This window comes from Crinia signifera, chromosome 2 (genome assembly GCF_055691185.1).
Source record: "Crinia signifera chromosome 2, ASM5569118v1, whole genome shotgun sequence".
Taxonomy (NCBI): domain Eukaryota; kingdom Metazoa; phylum Chordata; class Amphibia; order Anura; family Myobatrachidae; genus Crinia; species Crinia signifera.
The window spans coordinates 324639728-324665143 of NC_139218.1; the positions used below are offsets into that span (position 1 = coordinate 324639728).

The following is a 25416-nucleotide window of genomic DNA, read 5'->3' on the forward strand; positions in this document are numbered from 1 at the left end:
AACCCATGCCCCATAGCAGCTGCATCCTCTGCACCCATGATAGTTACACCATTGCATGTGAGTAATGTACATACAATTGATTGGAGAGCTCCTAATGGAATTTCAGTGATATGAAATAAAATAATTGCTTGAGATTCAAAAACCCATTAAAATATACAGTATATGTAGCATTCTCTATCTCCAGATACAAATCTACCTCTAGATTCAAATGACAAATCTAGATTTTCAGTTTGTTGTTGAAGCTTTCAGAGATTAACTGAATAGCTGTTACTACAACTGTTGTAACTTGTTACTGGATTTTCAATCTTTGATTTTTGTATGCATAAAAAAAACAAGACATTGAACTCACCTCTGTCTCCAACAATACTAGATACCCACTTGGCAGCAGAGCTTACGCTTTTGCCATCAGAAACATCCAGTATTACTGTCTGTACTCTGCTGGAGGTCTCCTTCTTCAGGTTCTCAGCTCCTGTCTCCGTCAGACAGGCAGCCAGAACCTTCATTCCACGTTTGTCCAGCTGCTTCGCCAGCAGGTTCCCAAATCCAGTGTCACAGCCGGTGATGAAGACATATTTATCTGTGAGGTTCTCCAGTATCTGACTCTGCCTGTACCATCTGTATAGGAGGATGAGAGCCAACACCACCAGCACAGGGAGCCACATGATGAAGACAACTATGTATCACTGCAACTGTTAAAATATAACAAGATAAGGGAAACAATGTATAAATTAAAATTAGTTTCCAATCTTTCTTGGAATTGCTAATACATGCACCATTGATACCCATATGTCCTGTTTGAGCATTTTTTGATTAGGATATCATAAGTCCCATGAATGCTACCTACAGTATGCTGTTGCATGGTCAGCATTGTAGGAGATGCTAGACTGCGCATGGAGACTCTGCCTACACTATCTGCTCCTCCTCAGTGACAGTAGCCTGTTGCTGAATGAAAATGTCGCAGTTGTAGTCACACTTGTATTATACACAGTGTCGTAGCTAGAAATTCCTCTCCCCCCCTGCCAAAAAAAATGGCCCCCCCAAAAAAGGGTAGAGGTGATGTACTATGGGCGCCACTGGCTGAGCTGACAGGTGACCCAGGCAGCAGTGAGCGCTGAGCTGGTCCTGCTCCATGCATATCTAATGAGCATGGACCCAGCGCAGTGCATATTCAATAAGCAGGTCCCCGCCCCATGCATATGTAATGAGCAGTACCCGCTCATTACATATGCACGGGGCAGGGACACACTCATTCAATATGCACTGCACTGAGTCTCCGCTTATTAGATATGTACAGGGTGGGACCAGCTCAGTGCTCACTGGTGCCTGGGTCACCTGTCAGTTCAACCAGCAGCGCCCACCACAGACCCCGCTGTTGCCACTCCCCCAAGCCGTTGCAGGGTCTGCCACATATGTCAGGCTTGTCTGGCATCATCATCTGAAGCAAGTCATCTAAAGCAAGCAATGAGTTAGAACTGGAATGAAGTTTTCAAACCATCTCTCATCTCCTCTGTACAGGTACATGAATGCCATTTTCCAAAACCTGATGCTTTTCATTTAAAAGAACAGTCTGCAATGGAAATGTGTTTTGCTACTGGGAGCCTACAACATCCCCCACCTTTAATCAGATAAGCTGAGCAATGTGTGCAAACACCAACCCCTCCCCCTGTACCAGCTGACCTAACTTTCCTTTAAAATGGGAAATTTGGAGAAGCCTGGCCAAGGCTTGTCTGGCATCATCATCTGAAGCAAGTCATCTAAAGCAAGCAATGAGTTAGAACTGGAGTTTGGACTGGATTTGGACATAAACCAAAACACTGCCACATTTTATTTTGCTTTTCCCAAATTACTATCTGTCTCTGCCTCTGAGCTGAGGAAAGCTATATATTACTCTTTGTTTTACTGTTTCTTTACCATGATCTTCATCATATACCTCTACCCCCACTGTATGCAAAGCCTGTATGCTGTTCCTTCACTGATTGCACACCCTGCCAGCAACAAGCTGGCAGGGTGTGTCAGCTTTGGAAGAAAAGTGGTTCATAAATACAAATATTATTATTACTGCTGCCTTTGAGCAGCATGATCAAGATGGCGCCGCTGATGGCTGCCTAGGAGCTGTGCAGATCAGTCAAAAATATTCCCTGTGTGATAACTGTACTGTCTGCTTGTATTTTTACCTACCTGGCTGTTTCAGCGACCAGTGGCACCGCTGATGGCTGCCTAGGCACTGTTCAGCTTGGTGGGTATGTGTTCCCTGTGTGATAACTGTACTGCCTCTGCTTAATGTTACCTACCTGGCTGTAGCAGTGACCAGTGGCGCTGCTGATGGCTGCCTAGGCGCTGTGCAACTCGGTGGACATGTGTTCCCCACATGTAATGTCTTAATGAAATGTATGTAATGCCTTCTCCCCCCCCCCCCTTCATCCCTGCTTAATGCTGCACTGTAAATCCACAAAAAATTCCTAGTGATGCCTCCTGGACCTTGTTAAAAAATCCCCTTGATAAATTTGGACATTTCTATCATGTCCCCCTTTCCCCTCTATACTCCAAACTATGGGGGTCATTTTGATTTGTTCGGACGTTCCGATGGTTGATGGACTGCACATTCGCATGGTCTTTTGTGTGCATGTGCTGGTCCACTGCGATCTACAATGTCCCCAGGCCATTCGCATGGAGTGGTGTGTGTGTGTGAAGGGGGGGGGGGGGGGTGTGTGTGTTGGGCGAGACGGGTGTCGTCCATGTGTGTATATATATATATATATATATATATATATATATATTATATGTTAATTTGGTATTTGGTTTATTTTACTTTTATTATTGTTTATATGTTGCAGTGGTAATATATGTGATCTTGCGATACTTCCGTCTGTGGACGCTGATAGATTGGCGTCATCTGCTATGCGGCGCCGAGCGTGCACGTTGGCCGACGGCATACATTTGGTGACAGCAAGTGCTTGGTACATCTTCTCCTGGATGTACTTATTCTTTAACAAACTTAACATGGCCAAAGCTGAACTCATTATCTACAATCCAATCTACTGTCAGCACATACACCATCTTTTCTGTTCCCCGACTTTGCTGCTTGGGTGTAACTCGTTTTCACCACCCACAGTCATCTGAGCTCCCCTACATTGCTTATATTAGACTCTTCCTCTACCAGAATGCCACCAAATCTATTGAATACTCACTGATTCTTTCTGGGTGCAGGTGTTTAGTACTACAATGCCTGGGAAAGTGATAAAGTGGAGAGACAAAAATTACGTACCAACCAGCCCCTAACTGTAATTTTCACTAACACAGCCTGTAATACAGCAGTTAGGAGCTTTCCACTTTATTACTCTCCAAAGATCTTGTCTACTGTAACTTTCTCCTTACAGGCCTCTCTGCTCCCTTAACACTCTACTTTGATCTATATGGAATATATATAGGATTTGAATACACACCATTTGGGTTGATTCAGATTTCAGTGGAACCAAACTGCACATCTCTATTATATACCCCAGTTGTAGAACCACGGCACTGCAGGACTCTATAGATAATATACAGTATTTACTGTACTTCAACATTTGTGGGCTACTACCCCATCATGAGTAAGAAATTACAGAGAGTGAATGTGGCTTACCTTATATTCCCAGCACTGTGAAACGGTGTATGCCAGCATTCACACAGTGCACTATGCTTATATAATTGCTTTTGCATTCGGCTGAGGCGGTTTGAGCTTCCCAGGTTGGCACAAAACCGACTGTAGGACAGAGTAGTCACATGTACCTGCCTCTGGCTCAACCAACGTGTAATTACACGTGGTGGAGATATATGTTACACCCCATTCATTTTGGTTTTTTTATTAAACATACATTTTTATTTGTACAAATTGTAAATATTACTGACTAGTAAGCCTGCAGGAAGCTAATGCTTCAAATGATATTATTCTACCTTCTGTGGTAGTGTATGTGTGATAAAGAGATGTAGTTTCACTCTCTACCAGCAGATGGCAGTGTTTCGGAGACTGACGGACACTAGACATATATATATATATATATATGATAACAATGAATCTCTGTCATCTTGTTAGTACTACAATAAAAAAGCCGACTGTATACAAGAAGTTGGAATAAATCAAACAATAAGAACATTTCAGAATTTGTAAAGAACATGACTTGGGATCAGATAAAGATGAGCAGTGTTATAAGTCTCTTTTTGTTTCAGGATATACCAAACAACCATTTTTTTCTGTTTTTACTTTTTTGTCACCCTATTCATTATCTAATTGTACTCTCTTCCTGATGACATGGTTGCAATACCCCGCAAAAGGAAACTACTGTATATTCTCTACAAAGTACTGCTCTGCCGTGCCCTGTTTCTCCGGTTCTGCACCCGAGCTATCTATTAATGTCTGGCACAGTGTAATTGAGACACTATGGGCATAATGTAATGCTGCCCGAGTTTGGCGGAAGTGTGGGATGCCTGCTGAACTTGTGCATTTTTTTAAAGGGGCAATCACTTACAAGTCATGGTTTTCCCTCAAACGGCATTACATTTTGCTCATACACTTTATATAGCACCACTTACCGTATATGTAGGGTACAGATGTAGCCATGCTAAGTGTTTTTATTTGCAAACCTATTTGAACACTTTTCTTTGTACATGATAACTCAGTTTATCCTTCAAGTAATACACTATAAACTTTTCAACGTAGTCCCCATCCCTTTCAACGGGCAAACCCGTATGAGAAAAAAGTTGGTGGTTGTTGTCAACACCAGGACTGAACGGCAGCTTTCACCTCGTCGCCAGGGTTAAAGCGTTGACCCTTAAGGTGATCTTTCATCTTTGGGCAGAGGGTTGGGTACTTGTGTATTATCATGGTGCCCACGATGTGCATCGTAGGGCATCTCATCGCATTGCATGCCATATAGCGGCATACGATGCATGCAATGCAATGCGTTTTTTAATTGTACAAGCACCCTGATGGGTGCTTACAATGTTAAATGCCCCCCCATTGTCAACGCACCCCCAGTATCAACGGCAACCCGAAGCATGGCGAGCGCAGCGAGCCCGCGAGGGGCGGCGGTACGCGTCCTCCGACCTTTTCATACCCCCACTATCCATGTCGGCGTCGAGTTGATTCTAGATAGTGTGGCGAGCCCGCGAGGGGATGCGTATTACTTTACATGTATTCCGCTCGCCACACTATTTAAATCAACTCCACGCCGACGTGGATTGTGGGGGCATGAAAAGGTCGGAGGAAGCGTACCGCCGCCCCTCGCGGGCTCGCAGCGTTCACCACGCTTCGGGTTATCGTTGATACTGGGGGTATCGTTGACAATGGGGGGGGGGGGGACATTTAACATTGTAAGGACCCATCAGGGTGATAATACACAAGTACCGAGGGTTGCAGCGCCTGCAGTTCAAAGAGGTTCTGCTACACCCATCGTACAGCCCCAACCTTGCACCCTGTGACTTTCACCGCTGCCCAAAGATGAAGAGCACCTTAATGGTCAACACTTTACTTCAACATTCTGTCCTGGTGTCGCCAACAAGAACCAGCTTTCTTCTCCGATGGGTTTGCCCAACTTGTCAAGTGTTCACATGCGTGCAAAGTTGTTGAAAAGTGAAAAGTGTATGACATAGAGCTGGGGTAGCCAACCCTAGTCCTCGAGAGCTACCAACAGTGCATGTTTTGCAGGTCTCCTCACAGAATCACAAGTGAGCTAATTAGCACCATCTGTGTATCTTTTAAAATGTGTCAGTGATTAATGAGTGCAGCTGTGCAGCAGCTAGGTTGTCTGGAAAATGTGAACTGTTGGTAGCTCTCGTAGGCTAGGGTTGGCTACCACTGACATAGAGGATAAACTGAGTTATCATGTGCAAAAAAAAAGTGCATTAACAAATAAAAACTTATAGCAATGGAGGCATTACCCTTCAATCCAGCCTCGTATTTCTTATGAAATTTTGCTGAAAGTTTGTTCCTTACTGGTTGGACGGTAAAAATGTTGGACATAAAACAAAGTGCACCAGGTTCAGTATTTTACACAAAGCAGAGCTAATACAAACACTGATTCCTGTTGAAAAAAAACACCCAGAGTGCGGCAAAATGCGTCTAAGCATAGGTGATGATTTATCGTTTTGCTGGTGGGTGCTCAAGCCAAAACTATAGGGGAGTGGCTTCATGGGGAAGGGGCATGGCCATAACATAATACCAATTTATATTACGCAGCAGAGTTGTCTCCAATATTCAAATTACGGCAGCAGAGTCCCCCTTTTTACATATTGCAGCAGCAGAGTCCGCCTTTTTACACACTACAGCACAGATGCACATCAGACACATGTGATCTCCTGGTGCCCATGATTATAGGATGATTTAATTTTTCTGCAGAAAACTCCTTTGTTATTAGGCATTAACTACAATGTAATTGGAGAATAGTGCATCCAAATGCGCTTCCTATGTAAAAGCAGCTCTATTAATGAAGTCCAAAAAATTTAATAAATCTGCTTGAACATACTGACAGACTAACCAGTGACAGCAGGGTGCCTGTGGCTGTGAACTCCCCCAGGTTGCAGCCCCCAATAGTCCTGCGGCCAGTCCATCCCTGAGCCACCACTACTTTGGAGCTGAGCATATGCAAGTACAGGTGAGGTGAATCATATGACACACACACACCTCAGGCTCAGCCTCCGCTCCAGGGCCGGCGCTACCACTAGGCAGCTTTAGGCAGCTGCCTAGGGCGCCAGCCACTGGAGGCCGGGGGTAATCCTCCAGTTGTCTTCGTGTGGCGTGTACCCAGGCAGGAGCAGTCAGTGAAGCAGCCAGCGCCCCCACGTTGCGGGCCGGGGGATCAGGCCATGAGTGTCCGGTCAGAGCTGGCGTCTCTCTCCTCAGTCCTCACATAGATCCAGGGCGTCTCCGGCCGCCAATCACAGGCTGAGACCCGCCCCTTTCCTGCCTCCGAATGACAGCCCGGAGCAGCGCAGGCCCCGGGAAAAAGCAGCCAGCAGCGGGACCCATGGGGAGAAGGAGCCAGCCAGCAGTGGGACCCGCGAGGAGAAGGAGCCAGCCAGCAGTGGGACCCGCATGGAGAAGGAGCCAGCCAGTAACAGGAGCCGCGGGGAGAAGGTGTCAGCAGCGGGACTCACCAGGAGAAGGTGTCAGCAGCGGTGTGCAGTAACACCTCACTTCACTGTCCCGGCCTGAGGTAAAATGCTATTTTGTGATATACAGTATAGCACCTTCAAATGTACTGGGGTACCTGTGATTATATTCCCTCCCTAACTCACTGTGTCTATCTCCCACATCTCTCTATTCCCTCCCGGCCACCCAGTGTCTATTTCCTCACTATCACCCCACCCTACTCTATCCTCTCTGTACCGGCCTGCGCCTTTCTATCTCCTCCCTACTTCTCTCTGTCCCCTTTCTACCACCTTGCTTTTTCTTAATCTCCTCCCTGCCACCCTGTGCCTCTCTATGCCATCTTACTACCCCCCTGCATTATCTATGCCACCTATTTAGTGTAGGTGAGGTGCGGGGGGGGGGGGGAGTTGACAGACATTTTGCCTAGGGCGCCAAGAAACCTTGCACCGGCCCTGCTCCGCTCATATTTAACGACTGACAGGTCACAGGAGTGGTGGACTCACTTTGATGCTGTTGGGGGTCCGGTAAGCTGCCTGCTGCTGCTGCCTCCTCCTCTCACTGGTCTGCAGGTGGCTGGGCACGCTGTCTTCGTGCGCGGAGGAGAGGGAGCCGGGAGGTTGGAGATAGCGTCAGTGAGCGTGTGACACATGACACGCGTCGCGTAAAAGAGTGTGCGGAGTGTGGACTGCACAGTAGGGATGCCAATCCCGGGGCATTTTTTTCAATCCCGGGATTGAAAAATGCTCAATCCCGGGATTCCCGGGATCCTGGGATTGGCATCCTTAGTTTGCTGGCATGTGCCCTATACCCACCCCCACACCGGCCGACCCGCAGATTTACTTACATTGGCAGGCGGGCGGCCGGGAGTGGTGTGGGTTCTGAGGTGCACGGTGCCGTCGGGCTCGTGCACCTCCTCATATCAGCACTGCAGCCGGGAGGAAGGCGCGGGCGGGCCGGCGTCGGTGAAGGGGCGGGCTGGCCGGCGCAGGAGAAGAGGTGGGGGCGGGCGGCCAGGAGGAGTGACACTGACAGCAGTGTGGGGCTGTGGGCTGAGGCCGCACGCAGGGGTCTGGAACAGTCGGGCAGCGTCTGAGCGAGTGTTCAGACGCTGCCCGGTATTAGACTGCGCATGCGCAGTCTAATACCGAAATCCCGGGATTGGATACTCCAATCCCGGGATTGAAATCCCAGACTTTTTAGGGCCAAATCCCGGGATCCCGCCGATCCCGATCCCGGATTGGCCACCCTACTGCACAGGCAGGGCCAGGCGGAACAAAAGTAGAGCAGCCGCGGCAGGTTAGGTGGTGCTGGTTTGATTTGTTTTAGATTCAGCACTGCAGCCAGCCGTGGCAGTGCACAGCACTAGTACTACCTGCAGCGGCAAGCGGGACTAGGGGGCGGCCAGTGGGTGCTCTTGAAGTTCTGTGGGTGCTCAAGCCCTTAAGCACCCACAGAATCGGCGCCTATGCGTCCAAGCATTGGCTCCTACACTCCCCGACACACACTGGAATTGGAGTGAAGTGCGTACCATCTAGGGTGACCAACTCATCCATTTAATCCGGGACACATATTAATTACACAGGTTCTGTGGCTGGCTTTCACCTGGTTTTAAACTGTCACACCTCAAGACTCCATTTCACCTGGTTTTAAACTGCCACAGAACCTGTGTAATTAATATGTGTCCCAGATTAAAGGGATGAGTTGGTCACCCTAGTACCATCCCTGCTGTGCTGCATCTGCCATCCAGCCTATGGGTGAGGACATTGCTGTGTGTCTCCCGCTGCCAGCTGGCTACCCGATACCCTCAAGAGCCGAGCGTCCACCCTTTTATGCTGGCTACTTTTATTCACTGTCCCACACTCAGGGCCGGTGTAAGGCTTCTCAGCACCCTAGGCAAAACTCCAGCCTACTGCCTCCCCCCCCCCCCCCCCCCACTGCCACCAATAACCATTTTCCAACCCATTAATGCATACTTGATTAACATTCTGGAATAGCAGGGAGCCTCCCAAAATTGAGTGGTCCTCCCAGCCCCCCAGGTAGGTGGGCAAGACTGCTTTCTCTGGAGGCCCCCAGCACCCTCCCCTTTACCACCCACAACAGAGTACAGGAAGAGAGGGAAGCAAAATAGGGAAGTATGCCTCAAGAGAAAGTATGGAGGTGAGGTCGTAGAGGTTCCACAGCAACCGCCTGCATTAAGTACAACAAGGATCCTCACAGACATCCTTTATTTTTTGATGGGCAGACTTGGTGGCGCCCCCCTAGATCCTGGCACCCTAGGCAGCTGCCTAAAGCTGCCTAGTGGTAGAGCCGGCCCTGCCCACACTCCTCCAACAATTTCAGTTGGCATCTAGTACACAGGTAGAGCTGCCTGCAGGCTCCCTCTTATAATTGAGGAATATGAAAGGAGATGCACCTGCGCATTGGTATAACCAGGTGAAGTTAAAATGGGAGTGAGACACTGACTGAGTTCCCAACTACTTCAACTAAGCGCTCAGAGGAATTTATTTGTGGACAGTCTTGCCATCATCATATACAAAAATACTCTCAGGTGTTGTAACTAAGGATCTAAACCAACTGAAGTTGGGTAATGAAGTTTGTCTATTGCGGAAAACAATATATTTCTCAGCAGTGAGTGATTGCTTATATGGTTTATAATGATTTCTGTATATTTTTATTGTTATTCTATTACCCCCCGGAAGGTGTTATTTAGGCTAACTTTAAATTTTATGCTGCTCAAAATAAATTCAATATTAATTTTATCATCGTTGCTTGCTTGTGCTTTAAGCGCCACCCGTAACCTTTTTTGTTCCTTGCTAACACAAACACTGCATTTAAATCTATACATCTAACCCAGTTAAAACAAATACATATTGTACATATAAAGGGGCTCTTACCGTCACACTGACTACTCCTGCTTTATTCTTCCCACAGTGTTTTGTGCTGGATGGTGGAGGTGTGTGAGGCAGTGGGCAGGGTAAAGGGAGGTCGGATTAGGCAGATATAGTACTGCTCATGCACTGTACCTTGGACTCCATATCACATATGCAAACTGACAAAGCCAAGAAATGACAGCTTGAAGTTTTTTCTAACACTGGGAGTAAGATGTTAGTTGCTCAGTGATTAGTGTGACAGTGGCCCTTATTCAGATCTGATCGCAGTACAAATCCTTAACTGACAAAGTTGGGAGGTATGCAGTCTATTCTTGTTCTTCGAAACCTTCCCAAAAAGGTAGGAGTCGCCACTGGTCGTAACAGTATTTTTCATCTGTACCTGTATGAACAAGCAGACTAGCCCTAAACCATGAGACAGCAGGCTCACTCTCCATCACATTCCTGCATAAGCTTCTGAGTTGACCAGAGCGGGGTGCCGGTAAGTCGCCCTCTACCGCCTTAAGGGAGCGCAGGGGGCCAAAATGGCCCCCGGAGCAGGATAAGGGGATGGGGCGTTAGGCACCCTGCAGGTCAACGGCGGGAAACCTGGGTTCGGGGGATCGGGGGGAGGCAGCAGCCAGGGTGGCCGGTCCCCTTCTTGTCACATAGCCAGGAAGAGGGCCAGTGAGAAGAGACAGGGTTAATTGAGGGGGACGTGAGCAGCAGCAGGGTTAAAAGCAGAGAGCAGGGGGGCTGAGCTCACTCATCACCCAGCTAGGACAGAGACAAGCCCAGTTGTTTGGGTAAAAGCCGGGGAAAGGCACTTCACAGGTGTCAGGTTGTAAATCTTGTATTGGACATGTTTAAAAATGTTGTAGTTGTCACGTCAAAATGTTGTGTTTAAAAAAATAAAATAAAAAAAAAAATGAATTCAATTAAAAAAATAATTAAAAAAAATTATGAATAATCAAAAAAAAAAAATAAAAAGGAAATATATATATATATATATATATATATATATATATATATATATTATTTGCATACTTGAAGAATTATGTTGTATATGAAGGCTATATTGGCTATGAGTGTAATTGTAATGTTGGCTTTGGTTGTCATTGTCATTACGGTGTATAAGATGCTTGAATAAGAATGTTGTCACAGTATTGCGGGGAGGGAGAGGTGCACAAGGCAGGAAATGTAGGGGAGTTACAGAATGTCTCGCATACTCACCATTAGGCGGCCGCGCGCCTGGTTCCAGCATTAATACGGCAGGGGCCATACGGGTTGTGTGCCAGGTAGGGTGAGGTGCGGATGGTAGCAGATCCCATAATGGTAAGGGGCGTGTTCACGTGAGTCACATGACGGCGGCTGGCACGGCCCATAGCGTGTAAGGGGCGTGTTCACGTGAGTCACATGGTGGTGACTGGCATGGCCCAGGCGGTACCAATTTGGTAGGGGGCGTGGTCGCGTACCCACGGCGGTGGAACGGACACGTCCCAGGGGTACCACATTAGCAGGAACAGAGCAGACCCCTCCCCGTTCTATCCCTTGCCCTGCAAAAGTGTTTGGTTAGGATTATGGATTTGTGAAATAAAGCTGTGACCATTTTAATTGCCACAAACTATGTCGTCATGTTTACATTATTTCGTTGACCAGAGCGGGGTGCCGGTAAGTCGCCCTCTCCCGCCTTACCTGCCAAGGAATCAACATTTTTGCACTCATCTACCCCTATTTGGAATGAACTTTGGCTTCTGCAATCTGCATTTGAGTCCTTTTGCCAGCCAGGACCTCCAAGCCATCACCTGTAGGTGAGAGAACTGGGACACTATCCGCACAAATGATGTTGAATGGAAGGTAATTATACCAGCTCACTGACCTTATTTTGCAACTTTTATTAGGGAGTTACCCAGGGGCATATAGGAACGGACTTCCTTTGAAAACAACGTTATTACAGGGTGGATTGTCATTTTTATTTGCAAAATTTGTCATATGGAAATATTTGCCTTTAGTAAATTTATTACATGTTTTAGTGAATAAAATTGTAAAGGAGATCCGATCTTTATTATTTAATTATTTGTTAGCGCTGCATTCTTGTTTCTCTTTACTTGTATTGGTGTTCAGGATTGATCAAAGGACAAAGCATCCTCAAAACCGCTTCTCTCTTCAGTTGGAGATCAGTGGTTTTGACATTGGTAGCAAAAAACAAGGTATACCAGTAGAATGTATGGAAACACATATTTATTTTGTATTACAGTGTTGCCCTAATAGTAAAACAGGTAGAATGGCTAAGGGCATATTTATTGTGAAGCGAGGCGCCTAAGCACTCCGTGATGGCTTGGGATACACTGTACTAAAAATAAAATCTGTAATTGCAGTAGGTAAGTAAGAGAGAGGAAGATAAAGGAGTTTGGCATCCCAGCCTGCAGAATAACGCGTCTTGGGGTACACAGCTGTCAGCGCATGTTCCATGGAGTCTGACACCAGGTGCAACTTCGAGCTGGATGTCAACATACTGAGATCAATAGTACTGCAATCTAAGGATACAAACAATAAACTATTAGTTATTACATAACAAAATAATATTTTATTGTCATTATATATTTTATCTCCCTCTTAGAGCTGCACTAATGCCCACTGCATAGTTTTCTAATGTGCTCCTCCAGGTAATTGGAGCCTTGGGAGCAACTCCATATACAGTAACTATTTTTTTCTGAGGCTTTGTTGGTTAAGGCAATGGTTTCTAAACACAGTCCTCAACCTGTGGAACCTAGGATCCAGTGATCATCAAGCAGTATGGTTTAGTATCAAGGCAGGATCCAACTCCAGTCACACAAAAACTAAGGTGTCGAATTTTAGGAAGGCTGACTTTGCAAAAATGGGGAGATGTTTAAGCGATTCATTAGAGGATTGGAGGAACTTGAAAGGAGTGCAGAAGAGGTGGAATAAATTAAAAAGTGCAATACTAAAGGCAACGGACCTTTGTATCAAAAGGGTTAAGAAAAGCACCAGGAAAAGGAAGCCAGTGAGGTTTACTAAAGGGTATCAACTAGTGTAAAAGCAGAAAAGATGGCCTTTAGGACATACAAGCAGACTCAAAATAATAATGACAAAGAAGTGTATCTTGCCAGACGCAAGGAGGCTAGGAAAGTGATCAGGCATGCCAAGGCACAAGCTGAGGAGAAAATGGCTCAGTCAGTAGCTAAAGGAAGCAAAACTTTTTTTTAAGTATAAAGGGGAAGGAGAAAATCAAATGGAGGAATAATAAGACTTCGGACAGAAACTGAGAATTTGGTGAAGGGAGACAAGGCAATTGCAGATCATCTAAATAATAATTTGTGCTCCGTATTTACTATAGAAGGAGAAGGGAAGGGACCACAGTTAAGTTGCAAGGACATTCATAAAAATAATGTAGATGGAAGTACATTTACCAAGAAGAAAGTCCTAACAGAACTCTCAAGACTGAAAGTTGATAAATCAATGGGACCAGACGGAATACATCCAAGGATACTAAAAGAACTAAAAGATGTGCTGGTAGCGCCATTAACAGATTTATTCAACCAGTCACTAGATACAGGTACAGTTCTAGAGGACTGGAAAAGAGCAAATATAGTTCCACTGCACAAAAGTGGAAGCAAAGAAGAAGCAAGTAACTACAGACCAGTGAGTCTTACATCAGTAGTAGGGAAATTAATGGAAACACTATTAAAATAAAGAATATTGGAATATCTTAAATTAAACAACTTACAGGATCCAAAACAGCATGGTTTTACTACAGGGAGATCATGCCAAACAAATCTTATTAACTTTTTTGACTCCGTGACCAAAATAATAGATGAAGGGGGCTGTAGATGTGGCATATCTAGACTTTAGTAAGGTATTTGACACTGTCCCCCCCACATCGCAGAGTGCTAAATAAACTTGAAAGTGTGGGGTTGGATTATAAAACAAATGAATGGATAAGCAACTGGTTGCAGGATAGAAAACAGACAGTTGTAGTAAATGGAGTGAATTCTATGGAGGGACATGTTACCAGTGGAGTACCCCAGGGATCTGTACTTGGACCAGTGCTCTTTAATATCTTTGTTAGTGACATTGCAAATGGTATTGAAGGGAAAGTATGCCTTTTTGCAGATGACACAAAGATATGCAACAGAGTAGACACACCAGGAGGGGTAAATCAAATGACTGATGATCTTGGTAAACTTTAAAATTGGTCAAGAGCATAGCAACTACAGTTTGATGCTAAAAAATTATGCACTTGGGACTCAAAAACCCAAAAGCTCAATATACTATCAAGGGTACTATAATGGAAACTGCTGAGGAGGAAAGAGATCTAGGAGTCACTACTTCAAGTGACTTAAAGGCAGGGAAGCAATGTAGCAAAGCAATGAGGAAGGCTAGTCAGATGCTTGGTTGCATTGCAAGATGAATCAGTAGCTGAAAAAAAGAAGTAATAATGCCACTTTATAGGTCATTGGTACGGCCTCATCTGGAATACTGTGTCCAGTTCTGGAGACCATATCTTTAGAAGGATATAAATACATTAGAGACTGTACAAAGAAGGGCAACTAAAATGGTGCATGGCCTACATCACAAAACGTACCTGGAAATGGAAAGACTAAAAGATCTTAACATGTATAGTTTGGAGCAGAGAAGGGAAAGGGGGGACATGATAGAAATCTTCAAATATATCAAGGGTTTTAACATAGATACATTCTCTTCACAGGAAAGTAAGTAATAGAACATGAGAACATGCACTGAAACTGGAGGAGGTAGGTTCAGGGCAAATGTTAGAAAAAATACTTCACAGAAAGGGTAGTGGATAAGTGGAATAGCCTCCCATCAGAGGTGGTAGAGGTTAAGTCAGTAGAATAATTTAAACATGCTTGGGATAGGCACATGAATATCCCTACATAGAAATAAGGATCAAAAAGGGTTGAGATTACCTGAAGGATAACAAAGGGGCAGACTAGATGGGCCAAATGGTTCTTATCTGCTGTCATATTCTATGTTTATATGTTTCTCAAGTCAAGGTTTAAAGGATATCCATGACTGAGCACGGATGGTTAAATCCAAATAACTTAATTCCAGGGTTGCCTACCTGACCCTCTCCATAAGGGAGACAATGCTCTGTTCCTGGACTTCCCTGGTAATGTATGATTACCATCACCTGTGGTGAAACACCTAATCAAGGATGGTGACGAGACCGCGTACAGGCATGCAGTGGAGAAGCTGACACAGTGGTGCAGCAGCAACAACCTCGATCTAAACCCCACCAAAACAGTTAAGATGGTGGTCGACTACAGGAAAAAACCAAATGCACTAGCCCCGCTAACAATAGCCAACGCAGTGGTGTCGCAGGTTGATTCCTTCAAATTCCTAGGGACAACCATGTCCAGTGACCTAAGATGGGGATTAAACATAACCACAAACATCAAAAAGGCCCAACAGCGCCTGTTCTTCCTGAGGCAACTCAGGAAATTCAACATCCCACAGGAGCTGCTGTGCGTATTCTACACCGCCATTGTGGAGTCTGTCTTATGTTCCTCGATCACAACCTGGTACGGTGGCGCAAGCGAGAACGACAAACAAAAACTGCAGAGGGTAGTGAAGACTGCGGAAAGGATCATAGGGATCGACCTCCCCCCGATAAGGGATCTGTTCTCAACCAGGGTAAGGAAATGTGCTGAGAAGATCGCAAACGACAAGCTGCATCCTGGTCACAACCTGTTCGACATCCTACCATCCAGAAGACGGTTCAGGTCCATCCCCGTCAAAACGTCCAGATCCACAAGAAGCTTCTTTCCGTTAGCCATCCATCACCTGAACAATCCAATCAAAGCGAATGCAATCCCAATATCAACAGCCAAACAACGTGTCCCTACTTGGCGACCTGACCACCATAGTCGTAGCTAGAAATTAAATGCTTGTAATGTCTTTATATAATATATGTAATGTCTCCCCCCTTTTCATCCCTGCTTGATGCTGCACTGTAATCCACAAAAAATTCCTAGTGTGCGCAAGCACACATGGCCAATAAAGTTGATTCTGATTCTGATTATCAATTTCCTAGCTCCCCACAGGTGATATCAATCATAGATTACCAGGGAAGCCCAGGAACAGAGCATTTTCTCCCTGAAAGAGAGGGTCAGGTAGACAACCCTGCTTAATTCCCTTTGCTAAAGCATGGATATCCTTAAAGGGGATCTAGAGTGGGAGGCCATGGGAAAAGGGATACATAATCAGCAAACTAATGATGATTGACACTTTGCAAAGGAAGAGGGGGAAACAGTTTGTGAACAAAAAAACCTCTCTTGATTGCAGCTGCGGGGAGGACCAGTGGGATAGGTGCCGGTAGAAATATAACCATCAGGGGCTATGAGTACAATCAGTAGGTGGGGTGAATGCAGCTTTAAACAAATACAGCTGCTACATCTATCTCAAGGCTACAAATAATCTAAAGACAGATAATCATATGACACTCATTTACAGTATGAAGATCAATAGTACATCACCTGTCTGCAATGTCTCTCATTCTGGGTCTTTTCAGCAGTTGATAACAATGTTGCTCTTTTATTTTATTTTATTTAATTTTTAAGCTGTGTACACAGGGTGCAATATATTGCTCAGTGTCCCGTTTTCACCAGCGACCAGAGATGGTTGCTGATAAACAGGAGACTCTGCCGGGGGAGCCACAGAGGGAAACAGCTGATCGCAGGAGCAAGCTCCTGTGACCAGTGACCATTAGAAGGCTGAACACAGGAGCGTGCACCCGGCGATTTATCGCTGCAGCACAAACAAATCACTGGCAATATGGTCGCTCAGCATATTGTACCGTGTGTACACAGCTTTAGACACTCTGGGGTAAATTTACTAAATGGAAGTTCTGTTGAAGATGGGAGGTTGCCCATAGCAGCCAATCAGATTCTATCTATTATCTTTTAGTTAGAAGGTGCTAATAAATAAAAACTACAATTTGATTGGTTGCTATGGGCAACATCACATCTTCAACAGAACTCCCATCTTAGTACATTTCCGCCAATGTGGTTGTGACATATTATATAAATGCATGTTTTCAGGGAATTCCAGTTTCAGCTCTCATGTGAGCCCCGATGGCTCTATACGCCTCATCTGCAGCTGCTTTTGGGAGGGGAACCCCCATCACCATATGAAGAGGTTCTTTCCTCAAAATAGCAGTAAATGAGCAGTACAGCAGCCAGGTGAAACAGTGCCCAGAATCCAATATGGCCAGCACGCAGGAGACCTTCATAAGCTACGAACACACAGAGTAATTTATTGCTGAGCAATATATTGCTCAGTGTCCCTTTTTTATCAGCGGCCATAGAAAAGGAGACACTGCCGGGGGAAACAGCTGATTGCTGGGGGGAAGCCGCTGGTCACAGGAGCATTGCTCCTCAGTACTGCAAGTACAATTTTTTTCTTGGTGGTACTGATAGCATCCACCAAAAATGGGTGTGGCCATGTGCCATGAGGGGGCATGGTCACACAAAGCTAGAGGAGTGACTAAATGACAATAATGGCATGGCATCAGGAGACGGGGGTGACATTTAATAGAGTCCGATTTTTTTTTTTGCGATAATTAGTAAACAAAATGTCGTTATCGCATTTTTTCATCAAATTGTCCATTTAATAGGGTGCGCAAAGGGCCGGATATCTAATTTTTTGTGCGATAATTCGCACTTTGTAAATGTGCGGGAAAAAATCACATTTTATTAAATGTCACCCAGGGAATGAGGAACAGGGAATGACTGGGGGTGGGTTGGCTCTTGCTTGGGGGAGAGCCGGGCAGCTTATGCTTACAATTGTGGAGCTTACTCTTCATGCTGTCGGCGCCGCTGATGCCTGTTGGTGTGACAGGCTAAATCAGCAGTAGCCGGTACCTGCATACAGCACCAATCATAACGCTGGATGGGCGGGCTGCGGATGCATTATATTTAGACTTAAAATGAAAATAGAAATGACAGTGGATCAGGGGTAAGTGGTACTGCGTACCTGCAACATATTTCTTACAGGTACTCCGTACCACGCCGTACCCCCTTACTTGCAAGACTGATGGTCCTGCAACGAGCAACCATCCCAGGGCTGATAGCGGGAGCGTGCTCCTGGTAACAGTCGCCCCGTACACATGGGGATATGGTCGCTCAGTGACCATATCCCCGCCGATAATAGCTAAAATCGCAACGTGTGTACTGGGCAATCCATTGTCACACTGTTAACATTTGCATATACAACATTACATTCAGACATAGCAACTGTCTATGTCCTCTGCATAGGTACAGATTTAGTCAGTCTTACCTATATATGCCTACTCTATTGAGATGGCCTCCCTGCCCCCCCCCCCCCGCCTGAAAATTAGCCAAGTCTCCAGAATCTTGCTGCACAGAACCCCACTCCCCCATGTACCCCATACAGTAGTAGACACAAAAGCAATATGTGCTGAATTGCATCATCATAGGAGGGGGCAGAGGTCAACAAGCATCCACCCCCCGCACAGGCCACTGTGGAAGATGCCGCACCCCCTGCCTACTGGGACCATGTCCGTAAGTACGGTCTCATCCATGCCATGATGTGTACACATGGGCTTACGCATTGCGTTATTCTGCATAGCACGCCGAGCTGTGAATTGTCGCACCCAGCAATCTTTCATACAGCTTCAGAATGTGCAAGTACATACTGTATACATCACGGACACACTAGTCACACACATTGCAGCATGGATAAGCTTGGCTACATCTGTACTGTACAATATTTTATGCAGATCTTCTGGTGACTGAGAGGGAAAGGCTTTGTCTTCACTCACATATGAAAAGGATGTCCAATATCAGGGGCAAACGCAGGATTTTCAGAAGGGGGTTTCCAGAGGGGCGGAGCAAAGCATGGAGATGGGCACTTAGGTGACCCAGTATATGCCGGGTCAGTTAAAGTATTATAGATAGACCAAATGTATATAAATAATAATAATAAAAAAAAAAATATATATATATATATATATATATATATATATATATGTGTATACATATATATACACACACATACAGTATACATACATATACATACATACATACATATATATATATATATATATATATATATATACATACAAGGGTGTCAACAGCTTTGATGTCCCGCGGGTGGTGGGGGGTATTATATCAACCGCTCAGCATGTAGGGCCTGGATCAGTAATTTCCACCAATAACCCCTTTACTGCACAGATGGTGGGAGATGGGGTGGGAGAAGGGGGCATTGGGCTGAATGAAGGGGCCCTGATACACAGGGCCGGTGCAAGGCACCGGAGCGCCCCAGGCGAGTCGGGGTAGGGGATAGTCAAGAAATAACAAGCGCTATCCGCCTGGCTATGCGGAAGCCAGTGACACTGTGGCCAGTGTTTCCACAACAGAAGCGCTTCCGCATAGCCTGGCGGATAGCGCTTGTTATTTGTTGACTGCAGGGACCCCCCGCTGCCGCCGCCGCAAGCTTTATATACACAGCCGCAGGACAGGTACCCCCGCAGCACAGGGGGGGGGGAAATGCCTAGATTTGCCTAGTGGTGGCGCTGGCCCTGCTGATACATAACTTCCAGGGTGGTAGAGGATGTTTAATATGCAGAGGAGGGGTGTATAGTGGAGTGTGCTTATTATTCATAATTTTCTGGTGTGAGGACAACTTGCTTGACTGTAGATATCTCCAGTTCCCGGAAATATACAATATTTCTTAGATTTTAATGGAATTAAAAACTAGAGAATCCCACCTACCAAATGGTATTGGGGACTAGGGGATCAGAGTTCAGGAGGCTGAGCAATCTGCCAACGAGTATATAAAACTACATACCAGGTGTATGGAGCTGGAGCAGTAACCAGCTGCTGGAAGGCTGATATCTCTAGTTCTGGGAAAAGTAGAGACAAGCTACTAGTGTTCATCAAAGGGGCAGAGTCCCAGCTTTTGGAATATACCCTCAGAAAAACTCTACATCAGACAGAGCCTGAAATATCTGACTGGGAAGAGCAATTAACAGGTCTGCTGCTCCCACAAGTATCTGTTTACGTCTTGACAAAGGGCACTGTGATGCCCGAAACGTCGACTTATCTTCTGTGATTGATGTTGGATTAAAGTTTACCTTTTATCTATATCTACTAAAGGCCTGGTGAGTGCTCTCTAAAAAACTTCCAAAGACTATATATATGGGAAGGGAAGGCGCGGCACTCCGGATGTATGACTTGAAAAAAGTTCGCTAATACAACTGAAACGTTGTCAAATCAGTACCTTGTTGTCTGACTTTATTTGACCTTATTGATCCGGAGTGCCGCACCTTCCCTTCCCATATTTCGCTTATTTGTGAGGGCACCGGACACAGTTATTTGGCGGTCACTGGGAGTGCCGGACCTTGGACATTTATATATATATATATATATATATATATATATATATATATATAAATATATATATATATATATATATATATATATATATATATATATATATCACCTGCTCAGAGATTACATATGGTACCTGAAGAAACAGGTCAATGTCCTAGGTGCGCATTGCAGCGAGCATCTATAATGTTTTGCAGTGTGGCAAAATTGGTAAATTCTGGAATAAACGTATTACTTTTATTAGTAAGGTCTGCCTTTATTCTAGTTTTACTGATTAACTTCTTCCAATACTAATGGTTATTTTGGCAGTTGCACAGAAATGTATTGTGAAACATCGAATGAATCAATAACCTCGCTCTTTGGCTGTGGTCAACAATAGGCTTCTTTGCATCCATTATTTTGTGAGACACATCACTTTATCTGGCACTGAGAAAAGGTTGCACAATTTTATAAAAAGCAAGGTATTTATATTGATACATTTAGACATGATAGAAGCTCACATTCAAAAACTTTGAGAATAATTGATGCCTCAAATTAATCTGCAGTTATAGGGCCTAATTGCAGGAAAAATTTTGTCTGCAAATGGACAAAACCATGTTGCACTGGAGGTGGGGCTGATGTAACGTGTAAAGAGAGAGTTAGATTTGGACACAGCCCGGCGGGGCGTGGCTTGGAGGAGTATGGAGTAGCAGCTACACGTTGCATGTAGCTCCCACTTAATATCCTAAAACTTCCATCCTGACTCCCTGAGAAAGAGTTCTTCCTTTCCCCTAATAAATAGCAACAAAAAAACGGATACCTGTGGAGACAGTCGCCTGGTGGTTGAGCCTGCATTGGATGGTGACCAGGACGGTGAGCGAGACCAGGAACCTACTATCCTTTCCCGGCGTGCGGGGAATAAGTTCAGAGATGGACCCGATCCCCCGCTGACGTGGCGGCTACATTTCCGGCCAGATGGACGCGCGGGGAGGCAGAGGAGACGGAGAAGCAGGGGAGAAGTCTCTCCTATACCTAGAGACTGACTGCGCTAACCGCGCTAACCGCTGAGTCAGCCCTGCACTTGCTGGACGGCCAAGGTGAGAGAGGGAGACGCAGCATGCGGCAGAACCTGACACTGGGGGATCGGGTTGGAGGAGGATACATTGGATCAGTGCTGGGATAGCGCTGAGCGGTGAATACTGCATGTGGCTGCTGCCCTCCTGAGCCCTGCTGCTCCCCAGGCTTTAAGTCCCGTAAATACCAGGTGTGATAACTGCTCCTTGAATTAAGCAGCACCTGCTCTCCATACATCCAATTGAGGCTGTAACCGCACAGCGCAAAGAACATCTTCTTTTTGGGTACAGGCTGTGCCTCTCCCCGAGCCTGCAAGCTCAGATACCTGATATAAACTACGGGTGCATATGTTTCTACGCTGTTGACCCTGGAGGAAGCCCTAAGCGGTGACAGAAGGGAGGAGTGCTTTCTGTTGGACTCGCACATATTATATAAGTGCCTCTCTTCCCCAGCAACTGTACTCATGCTGTTGATGCCAGTTAAAAGCCTCAGGGGGTGATAGAGTGCTGCCTCCTGGATCCGGTCTTGGCTGCTGTTGATGCCCTCGGTTGTGGTTGCAGTTTTATTTTCTTTTGGGTCAGCAAGGAGGCTTTCCCTGGCTGCGGAGAGGCCCCCTCTACTTGAGTGAGCAATTTTGGTACCTGCACATATCGTGAGTAAATTCTATGACCACTGACTCAAGGCAAGAGTCCAGGCCGTGGTGGTGATTTCGGGTGTGTAAGGCCCTGACTACAGAGAAGCTCTCTCCATCTGAGTGGGTAATCCTGGCACCTGTTCACACTGTGAGTAATATTTATGGTCAATGATTTAAACCAAGATTGCAGGAGGTGAGATATATATTTACTTGATTGTGAAATTCATGTGGTATAAAAGGGGAGATCCGGGGACATTTCAGGAGAGTGGATCACCCTCTGGTATATGATTGCTAAAAGATAAGCCAGGTAGCACCCTTCTGACCTAATTTATCTCATCCTCATCGGATATTCAAATCAACCTATTATTCCCTTAATTATGGGGAAAACTTCCGCAACAGCAACAGCAGCAAAACTAGAAAAATTCGCACGTAATACTCAGACTTCCAAAATGGCATCACAGAGTGTACCTAGCTCCCCCTCCTCCCGTACAGAGATGGAAACCTCTATTACTGAGACAGTGCAATCAACCCAGCAAATTCTGCAGGCAATTAACGCATCTGAGCAAAGGGTAACAGAAAAAATCGGCCAAGTCCAAGCAGATGTGTCCCTACTGAGACAAGATATGCAGAGCATCAGGGAAAGGGTGCAAGAAACAGAACTCCGTATTTCTCAACTAGAAGATACGGCTGCCCCTTTAACAAAAAAAGTGGAGAGTCTCTCCCAACAAATTGTAAATATCCAGTCCAAACTGCTGGACATGGAAGGGAGAGCCAGGCGAAATAACATCCGTATACTGTAGTTGGACTGCCAGAAAGGGTAGACGGGGCAGATGCAGAAAAATTCATTGAAAAATGGCTTATGCAAATATTCCCAAAAGAAGCATTTACTCAGCAAGAGCTCACAGGATACCAGCAAGACCATTACCCCCGGGAGCCCCAGAAAGAACTTTAATAGCCAAGCTACTACATTATAAAGACAGAGATACCATCATGAGACTGGCCCGGGAAAAAGGAGTAATCATGTATGACAACCAAAAAGTGGCATTCTACCCAGATTTTGCCACAGAAGTGCAAAGAAATAGAGCAAGCTTCATACAAATCAAAAGACGCTTACGTGATTTGAACATAAAATATTCAATGATATTTCCTGCACGTCTACGTGTTATATATGACAATGACACTCACTTCTTTACAAACCCTAAAGAAGCCGAAGACTGGTTGGAGAAAAATAAGCGAGTCTGATACTGCAATAAAGAACTGTTAGGGGGAATGAAGGGGAAAGGAAAGAGAAAATGTATTTTCCCCTAGGAAGAAAAAAGGAAAGAAAAAGGGAGAGAGAAGTGGAAGAAAAGAAGAAATTTCTCCCCTTTTTAATATTTTTTTTTTTATATATATATATATATCTCTGATTTAATGGCATATAGGAAGTAAATATTAAGTGAATTAATAAGATCAGATTGTGAGTTATGAAATATAGGTATAAGGAGTTAGATATTCCCTATATTCCTGCTACCCCCACTTTTTCCCTCCCCCTCTTTCCCCTTTTGTTATTATTATTATTATTTTTTTCTCTTCTTCGATCTCCATGATAAATAGTGGGGGAAAAACAGGTTAAAGGGGGTGAATAAAGAAGGTGAAAAAAAAAAGTGGGAGCCTCCATGGGCTAATATAGCCATGGGAACTTGTAGGTTCCTTTACCCACGGTGGGAAAAATAGTTTAGCTATGTACATTACAATGGGAGCGAGGTATACCTTAAGGGATGAGGTTATACAGGGTGGGTTAGGGAGGGGGGGTGTGTTTTATGTATTATATATGTTTGTTAGTGTGTCTATATGTAAAACAGGTCAACAGAAAGAAATAGTTCACTCAATGCAGAATGTAATCGATATGAAACAAAGTTATATCCCTAGCCATGTGTATAATATATTCAATGAACAATGTATATGTAAAACAGGTCAACAGAAAGAAATAGCTTGTTTATTGCAGAATGCAATCAATATGAAACAAAGTAATATATAATCACTATAAGTTCAGCCATGTGTATAATATTTAGGGAACAATGTAATGAATATGGAATATTCTGGTTGGATCATACAGAGGGAGGAATATGACTGATCAGCTGAAAGGGATAGGTTTCCTGAGCTGGAATGTCCGGGGACTTAATAATAAAATAAAAAGATCCTTGGTGATGTCCCAGCTCAGGAAATATAAAGCCGATATCGTCTGCCTTTTAGAGACGCATTTATGTGGGGAAAAAACAAAGACATTGAAAAAACCATGGGTGGGCTCAGTATTCCACTCTACATTTAACATTTAAAAAAGTCTATAAAATGTCAAATAGAGTCTAGCAATGTTGACCCTTATGGAAGATTTGTTTTTTTTAAAAGTGTTAGAAATTATAAACCCTTATATATATTAGCGATGTACATCCCCCCCATATAATAATGAGGTAATGCGGAAGGCAATGACTTTTATGGCAGGATCCCCAGAAATACCAGTAATATGCATGGGGGACTACAATAACGTAATGTGTAATGAATATGACAGATGGAAAGCAAATAGGAATCAAATGAAACTCCCAGATAGAACCCAATTAACCGCATTCTCTAAATTGACACAAGAAATGGTCCTAATGGACATCTGGAGGGCTAGGAACCCAGAGACCCTTGAGTTTTCATGTTATTCTCCTACGCACAATACTTTCTCCAGAATAGACCTATTTTTGATATCTCCCTCACTCGCTTCGGCAATTATCGACGTAGAACATCTGCCGAAAGGAATTTTGGACCATTCTCCGATATACCTAAGCATTGATCTTAATCAGGACCGTGGCAAAACAGTATGGAAATTAAATCCCTATTGGTTAGAGATAATAGATAAAGACAATGAAATGCAGTCAGAATGGAAAAATTACCTAGAGGACAACAAGATGTATCAAAACTTGGAAATTCGACACAATGCCCTAAAAGCAGTACTAAGAGGAACCTTTATAAAGAAAGTAGCAGAAGTTAAAATAAACAGCAGAAGGAGGGAGAGTGAGTTAGAAAATAAATTACATCAGCTAGAAGAAGAATATATCACTTCCAGGTTCCCCAGTATTAAGATAGAGATGACAAACGCAAGAGAGGAATGGGTAGAATACCTGTTTAATAAATCTAAAAGGAAGATACAATTTAGCAGGCATCGTCAGTCCTATCAATCTGAAATGGGAGGCAGTCAACTGGCTTTTTTTCCAAAAAATGGAGACAACTCTAATACAATCCCCAGCATTAAAAACCAACAGGGCAAGATATGCTATACAGGTAAAGATATAGCAGAGGCATTTTGCCAGTATTATGCTA

General features: G+C 44.7%; 2 protein-coding genes across 2 annotated transcripts in view; both read right to left on the bottom strand.

Moving 5' to 3' along the window:
- The window catches only part of LOC146057714 (retinol dehydrogenase 7-like), a 61683-nt gene extending 51557 nt beyond the window's left edge, over positions 1-10126 (bottom strand). The window contains exons 1-2 of the mRNA XM_083169307.1: positions 10021-10126; positions 350-689 (exon numbers count right to left, since the gene is read on the bottom strand). Coding sequence (XP_083025433.1) covers positions 350-662 — 313 coding nt within the window. The 5' untranslated portion in view covers positions 663-689; positions 10021-10126. The remainder of the gene's footprint in view (positions 1-349; positions 690-10020) is intronic.
- A 2091-nt stretch (positions 10127-12217) lies between these two features.
- The window catches only part of LOC146057715 (retinol dehydrogenase 16-like), a 30364-nt gene continuing 17165 nt past the window's right edge, over positions 12218-25416 (bottom strand). The window contains exon 5 of the mRNA XM_083169308.1: positions 12218-12530. Coding sequence (XP_083025434.1) covers positions 12313-12530 — 218 coding nt within the window. The 3' untranslated portion in view covers positions 12218-12312. The remainder of the gene's footprint in view (positions 12531-25416) is intronic.